The 8947-nt window shown below is 49.4% G+C and overlaps 1 protein-coding gene across 1 annotated transcript; it reads right to left on the minus strand.

Moving 5' to 3' along the window:
• Positions 1 to 4302: 4302 nt before the first annotated feature.
• Positions 4303 to 5852, minus strand: ALTATR162_LOCUS11705 (uncharacterized protein; the record flags this gene model as incomplete). The annotated part of the gene is made up of 5 exons (XM_043319347.1): positions 4303 to 4753; positions 5081 to 5188; positions 5243 to 5475; positions 5528 to 5619; positions 5669 to 5852. The coding sequence occupies 5 exons, from the start codon at positions 5850 to 5852 to the stop codon at positions 4303 to 4305; spliced, it is 1068 nt and encodes a 355-aa protein (XP_043175282.1).
• Positions 5853 to 8947: the final 3095 nt, after the last annotated feature.

Raw genomic sequence — 8947 nt, forward strand, 5'->3', positions numbered from 1 at the left:
CACTACTGCTGCTGGTCTCTGTCTCCCTGATGCTCTGATTGCCCTGTTTCCTGTCTACTAACCACGTGGTTGGGATAGAGTGGAGGCCATTAGCGTGCATGAGCTAGTCTGAATCCTAAACATACGAGCTAATGACAAGCTCTTCTGTCTGGCTTAGGTCTAGAACTTCTGGGAAGAGGACGTCCTTGGGCCTTAAGTGTGTGGCTAAGTGCACTAGCACGAGAACGGGTGGCAGGTAGTGGTGTTGGATCTGCGGAGGCGGGTCTCGCTTTCTTCGTTTGAGAGGGGTCTCTTTGCTGGGTTTGGCTAGAAGGGGTTGTTTTCGCGGCGGAGGTAGCGGTGTAGAGCTAGGACAGAACGCAGGGAGGACTAGGTCTATCTGCACTGCTGTAAGAGTGGGCTTAGTGTGCGCGTCGTCGTCGTCCGAGTCTGCAGTAAGGTTAGGGCATTTGATTATAAATGGTGTGCGCGGGGTTAGGGTTGGAAGTGCGGGTGAGCGCAGCATGATCTGGGTCGCTAGGTGGGAATTGTCTAGCTGCGATTGTCGCACTAGGCTGAGCGAGTGGCGCGTTGCAACTGTGTGTTATCTCCTCTCGTCCTGTGGCGAGGGTTGGGGGTAGATGTGTTAGTATAGAGACATGGCTTGTTGTTTAGGAACGGGTGCGGTTTCGACTACCTAGGTAGAAACGCCGCCCTAGCCTAGAGGTTGGGGTCGCGGCGTCGCGCAACGCCCCTTAGACGCGCGCGATTCCGCTACGCGTTCTATGCACAGACGACAGCAGTGTAATACCCGCGCGTTTCTTGGTATCCTACTAGGCAGCTCTCCGCTAAGAATCGTGTAGACTCGCCAACATGTCTGCCCGCAAGAGAGCCGCGCCTGAGTTGCTATCGCCCGAACCCTCGATCGCGTCTAAGAGAGCAAAGAAAAGCATGCGCGACTTCTTTGCCGATCGGCCTGCTGTGAGCCTGGAAGCCGTTTCTCCACTGCATGCGGTGTATTACAGATCTATCTGCTTACAACATACTTTAGCTATAATGACATACCTAATGCGCTTCGAGATAGGTCTAGGTTCTATCGCAAGCTTACGAGCTAGATGGTGGCAAGGTATATACCACTACGAACAATGGCAGAAATTGTGTGTGACCTGTTGTTTCAATCGCATCGTGTAGCTTACGCATGGGCTCGAGCCGCACCTATGTGGAGACGTCCGCGACGACAGACACCAAACTTGCGAATCATTTAAACCGAAACCCGCATTCTATAGGAAGCTCGTTCTCCCTTATCTTATACATGTTGCTGACCAGGCATTTTGCATTCGAGACATTCGCCTGCAGGTTTATGAAATCCCGATTATGGGCGAAGTGATCGGGTTTGCCAACCTGTCCTGTTTGGCGACAGCCAATTTATTGTGGTACCTGACTGTATGCTTTAGAGTATTTTGTACATAGGCTAGAGCACCACTAAAGCCCCCGCCTATCTCTCCTTTATTAAGTCTACAATTCACTACCTGCATGGAGGAGCTCTAGATATGACTCGTTGTCTGTTAACAAGTCTCTGTGAGCTGTAGCATATCTAATCACTTCCTAGCAAAGAAGACTAGAGCTACTCGTGTTACTATAGACTTCCTGGACACATTCTGGAAACAGTCTAGGTATTTGGGACTGAGAACCAATTTGAAGCTCGGCTTGGAGTTTCGCTAGGGAAAGAGCTTTGAGATTCTCTATTAAGAACATGTCTGCTAGAAAGTACACTCGGGGATCTTTCAGCAAATCCGGGTCGTCTAGGGATACGTAAGCTCTTAGAAGATGCGACATTGCCTAAGGGAGCCTACCTTCAAGTCCTTCTGCTTCTTGATTGGCTGAGTAATCGCCCGTGTAAAGGTATTGAAAGACTCTGAAATAAGCCATCGCGCTGCCCTCTTTAAATTCGATGAACCCTTGTTCGCCTTCTTTGAACTTGTTAAACGCGTTTGGAAGTATCGACACTTGCCACAAACGACAAGCTTGTGCGCTTAGTGCTTTACACCGTGTATATATATATGGTAGCGTCTGAATAGTTCTGATTGTTGAACTAGCTAAGTTGTTTGTGAGTACTGCCTGCGAGTGAGCAGAGAACTCGTACCTGCTCAGAAATTTTGCCTGTGGTATCTCTGTTGCACTCTGCTATAGAATATGGACCTTTCGTCGTCTGTCAGCATGATGGGATGGATGATCTGGAGACTGGCAGTCCGTGAAGTTGCCGTTGACAGCATGATCGTAGATGCAATATAAGCAAGCTTTCTTCTTTTAGAGTTGTAGCTAGCAGTAGAACGAATCCCGTCACCACCTTCCTGTGATCATGAATGGCTATATCCGCAACTTCTTGCATTTGGCCGATGAATCGTCGCCTGTCGAAGCGCGTCGCATATCTTTATCGAATTGGATTTGTTCTTGGTCTAGAAAGTGTTGAGCCACTTCCATCGCCGTCGGCCGAGCTTCAGGATCCCATCTTAACGCACTGGACACTATGCTTGTCGCTGCTGAGACATGATGCGTCACACGGAAGCAGTTTTCTTGTTAGAAGCAGGATGAGGTACTTACCAAGATAGATTCCGATATAGGCCAGGCTTAGCGTCAATTATGGCAGTAATCCATCGCATCCTTCTTGAGACACGGAGAAATCGTGTTTACCACGTTCCCACAGAACGCGACTGCATCGACCGCGCGTGTGGCGAAGTTTGGTCTCACAAAGTGAGGCTGACCGTGCCGCACTGTCAATATTGCACTAAGAACGCGTGTCGCCCTGCAATGCAGCCCGTCGATGCGTCCTTCGAAAGCAGCGCAGATGGTGAGATTTTCCCTGCTTTGCCCAAATTCTTGCCAGCTAAGAGACATGATCTTTGTCTTCTGTCTTGTTATCACCTCCAAAGATCAGCATGAACAAACTCATGTCTCCAGCATTGCGCCGTGATGCGAATCGTAGTCTTGCCGCCATTGTGCGCACGGGTACAGCGTAAAGGCTAGAACCTAGGATCTGGACGTTAAAAGACAAATTTTCAGATCTAGATTCTGACTTTCAGAGCATAGAGCTCTGGATTTGGAGATTGCAATTTGAATTTACGTGGGTAAACTTTGGATTTTGCAAATGTGGATATTAGAGTCTTAGAAAGTCAATCTATGTTGATGATAGGCTAGGTGTAATGATTGTGTTCCTAGAAGACACGCGCGTGTATTCATTTTGTATTCGTAGTCGATACAACGCGTCGCAAGACAATCTCCTTTCAATAATTTGTCGCTAGGTCGTCAGCTAACTGACTTCACGATCCGGTGGTTGGCCTTTCAAATCGCTGGCTTGCTGTCGAGTTCGCCGCGCCAGCAAGACAGTTAGTTTTGTTGGCGGTGCTGAAGAGGACTTGACTTTGGGTCTTGATATTCCCGCTGTACCTCGGTTGCCCTAAGGCTGCGTCGTTTACCCCGAGAGCGTGGTCGACTAACCCAGCAGCTTTCGCGGACAGCGTTTGTTCATCTGCTGGCTTTAGGGGATCTGTATCCCCTGTAACGAGTACTTCCATACCCGTGCTTCGGTACCAATAGTCGCTACGGCATAGACGTGAGTAAGCTGTGAGTTGGACTGCAGGTAAGTACCACAAGCCTCGAATGCTTGCCCCTCCACATCATGCACCTGTGAATCGGTTTGGCCGGCCTTTTTCGCCTCGTGAAAGAAGAAAACCATAGGCTTGGTTGTATCCTTCTCCAATGTACCTCATTGAACCCCATCTTACACTCGAGGTCGTTTCTTCTCCCTCTGTTCTTGTGTGGAAAGTGAGTTTATGCGAAGAACTCGGACATCAGAATAGAGATCGCCACCACCAGTCCTAACGAATGTCGTGTTCGACTTTAACGATCCCTTCTAGATAAGCAGCCTAAGGTAGGGTGAGCGGATCTCTACCTGCAGGAAATAGTGCCAAACGAAAGACTGGAGCATGTGTATACGCCCTGCTGGCAGGAATTATAGTCTCGGGCTTTCGCTTGGAAATGAGGCAACGCTGCCCGCCAGGCACTCACATAACGACAAGATTTCTACCTACGCCGAATTGTCGTGAATACCTTGCTCGGCTTATTGAACCAATAATTATGCGTTTCCCATTCCTCCTCTGGCTCCGCCAGCTCGAGGTGAAACAACCTAAGAAGCTGTGGCACGACCTTGTATATCCCGCATAAGGATACCTGTGTCCTTGTTAGCAGTTACCTAAATAGCAGCTCGTGCTTACTCACATTCTTCCCGATGCATGCTCTTGGGCCGCTGCCAAACTGCGATTCGAGTTAGTGTTGGGAAAAGAGCTCCATGGATACGGGATTGCACACCGCAAACATGTAGCGCTCCATGCGCGCAGCATCTTTCCGAAGCCACCGCTCCGGAACAAAGCTGTCCGCGTCTTCTCCGAAAATCCGTCGATCGCGCTGTACCACAGCAGCATTCACACCGACGCGCGTGCCTCCAGGAAACATTTCGCCTGCAATCACGCAGCCTCCTGAGGGCACGCAACGTGGCAACGTCATACCGACACTAGGGTGGAGTCGCATACCCTCTTTGCAGCAGGCCACCAGGTATGGTAGACGCACAGCTTCGCGATACTGCACGTTCTCGCTGAGCCGATTTTTCTTTCTAGCTGTATCGATCTCGTCTGTGACCTTCGCATAAGCCGAAGGTGTACGCATAAGGTGATAGAGGATCGCGCGGATCGCCGCTGCGGTCGTATCGGATCCGGCAATACTGGCTCACGTTAGTGATGCTGTTCATACACTGCGGTGGGGATGAGTCTACAAGGCCACCAAGATTTCCATCTTCACCTCTTCCATGCTGAAGTCCTTGTTAGTGCCTTTGTCTCGCGCAATGTCAAAGAACTTCTAGAGCATGTCCGTGAAATAATAGGCCGAGTAGCTGTCTAGTAGAAGCTGCCGCTTTTTTACGCATTCCTGGGCGGCATCCTCGATCCGCTTTATTGCTCGTAGCGCTTAGGAGACGCGAGGTATTACAGCCCTACTAATAATTATAAGAGGTCGTAGATAGAGCAGACAGGCACTAGTCACAACAAGAAACGGGATAAGCAGGTTCAAGGCGCCAATGTAGCCGCCATAGTCGTAGGCACCGTCAAGGAAGCCAAACATACAGCTAAAGAACAGCTCGCCCACCACGTCGAACGTATACCTGCAGGTGATATCAGCACCGACTGCCTACCAGCGCAGTAGCCCATGCTCGTACCATTGTATCCATTCAGACAGATCGACCGAGACATCGTTCTTCGCACACTGGGCAAACTTCTCCACGAGAGCCTGCACGCATCTGTCGATCTCGTGTTCTATTTTCACTATGTTCGACATGGAGTAGGAGGAGCTGACAATACGGCGCCGGTCAGCGTGCTGATGCTCGTCAAGGTTCGTGAAGGCGTCTGGGTATCTGCCCCATGTCGCGCGAAAAGGGAGGTAGAAGTCAGTCTACGAGCAGTCAGTATTGCCTACAGAATGGTCTTGAATCTCATACGCTTACTTTGATGAAGCCTGAATGAGCTGCGTAGATCGTTTTGATCGCCTCCGGATCGGCTATAGCGACTTCGTCAGGCGCGATTCGCACGATAGGACCTTCCCTTGTCAGCCGCGCAGCGTCCACGTGTGCGTACCTCGTTCAGACCATAGATTCGATGCAAGCGCCGTTGTGTTTCCTCTGACCTTCCCCGCGCAACGTCGATAACCAGCCAAAGTCGTGTGATCGAAGCTAAGAATGGTCCAGGGAACTTGGCCAGTGAGTGAAACCTCCGAGCATAGACAATCCACACCAGACAGTAGCCGGTGAAGAAGAGGAAGAGAATGGCCATCATCGCAAGGAGTGGGGAGGAAGTGCCATGTTCAAGCGCCGTGTCAATCCTGATAGACTGCTTTCTAGTACTACTGAGTGCGGTTGGCGCTCTTGTCTGGTTCTGCAACGGCAGTCCAGTGCATTGAAATGATACATGCTGCTTACTATAAGCACTTTAGCCTTCACACAGTGCGATATTGAGTCTCGCGGTTTGCTGTCTCACATCAAACCTGCTGCTTACACGATGGAGAGTGGTTGGAGGGTTTCCTGTCGAGCAAAGGAATGTAGAGTATCGCTTCCCAGCTTTCGACTTGCCCAAACATAGGGCAGAGTGCCACATCAACTAAGCTAGAAACGATGACGCTTACCGGTAAGCAGCTTGCAGAACGACCGTGCAGCAGGAATACGGCAGTCCAACACATTTCACTGTTGTTCTAGGTGCGCGTGATGGCGCCGTCGTTGTTCACTATGTCCACCGTTCCACGCCGACGCCGGCTTGGTCTCAACTGTCACTATGCCTAGTAGAAAGGCTAGTGACTGTGCGCAGTACCATCCTGTGTACATCGCCGGCTGGATCATCTAGATTGTCAGTCGCTAGTGACAACATAACATCCTTGTTGCTGCTTATCTTCGCTGGGATACCGATTTGCTACCAGCGCGTTAGAATTAGCAATACTGCAGCGGCGGTGCTGTAGCAGGAGTGATTCCCCGGCTGCTTCGATAAGATTTCACGCATTTGCAATCAGTTGTTCCACGTACGTTCGTATGTTAGGTAATGCTGTTGCAACCGTCGGAGTGCACAGAAGCTAAGTCATGAACGTAGAGGATGCGAAATCTGAGAAAGTGACCGGCTCGCTTGTGGATCATGTTGCATGGATGTACCCACTGTATAGTATTTCTTGGTAGTGCAAATATTGACTCCAATGTACCAGACTCTTGGGCTGTTCAGCAAATCGACGCTCTATACATGCTTCCAGCCATTCTCAACGAGTACCTGCATTTGATTGACAATGCAGATCTCTCCAGCTTCTTCGTTTTCCTTGCTCACACGTTTCCACCTTCCAACTCCCCTCGACACTTCCCACTCTTTGAGCCAAGGCGAGGTTATCCATCGGCGAATGCGGTTCTCCCACAAGGCCTTGAATAGCTGCCAAGAAGAAAGCAGCAATCCTTGTGGATGTACAGCATCGTATGCCTCACCACTATACCCTACGCGCACCTGCGGATTTACGTACGTCTGTGTGTATCAGGCAACATTCAGAGCCTTCGATATGTGAAGCCGCAAGAGAGTCTGGAATGCCACGAAATCGCAGCGAGGGACTCGAGACGAAAGGCCCAGCAGGCATCGCAACTGCATTAGAATGCAACGGATTAACCATGAAGAGGGCAATAGACAGGGAAAAGAATCTATAGACTGTAGAACCCATCAATGATATCACTGATTTACCTAGGCCGTTCCAACAACTAGTTACGGGCACGGGGCGATATTTCAACATCGCTTCTCGAGACTCCCTGGCTCGGAAGTACGGCCACGTCTGCATGAGTGTCTCATGACCTTCGGCATCCCGGAGCGCAAATGTATCGTAGAACTGCGGAGGCTAGCTAAAGTCCAGTGAACAGGCAGCTGCAAAGTCTCCATCGTTTGTGTTGAGTAGTCGGAAGACGTCGTCCGTATGCGCTATCGTCAGGTACTCCAGGCATCTTTGCGTGTGAGTTAGCTTATAAGACATACAGTAAATACGATATCGTTAAAGAAAAGAATTTTACCAAACCGCTCCCCTTCTCGAGCTAGCTCCTGTAAAGGCTTAAGCGTCTAGTTACAGAGTCGAGAAAGATACGGTATCCGTCTAAGCTCTCTTTTTCCCTTAGGTGTGTTAATCTAGCCTAAGCCTCTTTCTACTACAGAGATCTTATCTAGATAACTAGTCTCTAACAGCGTTATGTTTCGCCTGATCTTGTGCGCCGTTAGCGTCATGTTAAGCTCCCTTAGGGCGCCTTTGCTATCGTCCTAACTCCCGCTTTCGTAGACAGTAACGAAGACATTCTCCTAGCTAAGCGCATTCGCTAGAGCGAGTACGGCATCGTTCTAGTGACTTTACCGAATCCCCTCGTTATTTTAATGCATACTAACGATATACACTCGTTCTAATCGTAGAGCAACAGGTTTATTCGTAGAGCTCGAAAGGCAGCGCAGAATCTGCGCAACCTCGAAAACGTTGAATACAACGAAAATAAGAATAAGCACTTGCATAATTAGTCGACGGCGTAGCACTCGTAGGGTGCGCATCATTTCTGCTACTAACCTTATAAAAACTATCTAACCTCTAATTACCCTTATTATAAAGCCTGTCTTATAAAAACCTGTAGTGTATTCGTCTACAATACTATGATTTGTTTTTGTGTTAGCTAATAGCTCGCACTAGGGTGTTGTAACGCGTTGGTCTTCGTTAAGGGCTCGCTGTACGGCTCTTTTGAAGCTTGATTTGTGGTCAACGCGTCTTTAGGTTGTGTACCCAGTGCTTGCTAATAGGCTCTCTACTTCGCTCTTCAAGTAGATTGTTGGCTATATTTCGCACTATATATTTTGTAGCGTTTGTTCCTCTTGAGACAAGATTGAATATCTCTTGGGCCGGAGCCTCCTCCTCTACTTAGCTTGCTCGGCTTCTTTGTTTAGAATCCCAAACGCGTTTTGGGAGGGCTCCGTCGCGTCGGCCTCTGAGGGAGCTTCGAGGCACGCCAGAGGCTGCAATAACGCGCCTTTCGCTTCCGTCGCGATCTTTCATTGTAACTTAGATATCAAGGTGCATTGTACCTTCAGTACGGGTCAGTTGCAGGTTGCGTTGTGGTGGCATTGTAGTGTTGATCGAGCGTTAGGCTGACCTTGGTGTGGTGGACGGGTTATATGGATTGAACAGATTACTTGTGAACCACATCAACTCAGTTTAAAGCTCTTGATCTCACTGGAATTCCCCAGTAATATACGTGCATCGCGTGCACAGATATGGTACCGCTTGATTGTGGAGTATGCTGATAGTAGAAGAACATCGCCTGCCGCGCCGTTCACGCTCAATTATTTTTACATCTATTTAGTCGTGAAGGATCGTGTATCCCCTG

The sequence above is a fragment of the Alternaria atra genome (genome assembly GCF_907166805.1).
Source record: "Alternaria atra isolate CS162 genome assembly, contig: 36, whole genome shotgun sequence".
NCBI lineage: Eukaryota > Fungi > Ascomycota > Dothideomycetes > Pleosporales > Pleosporaceae > Alternaria > Alternaria atra.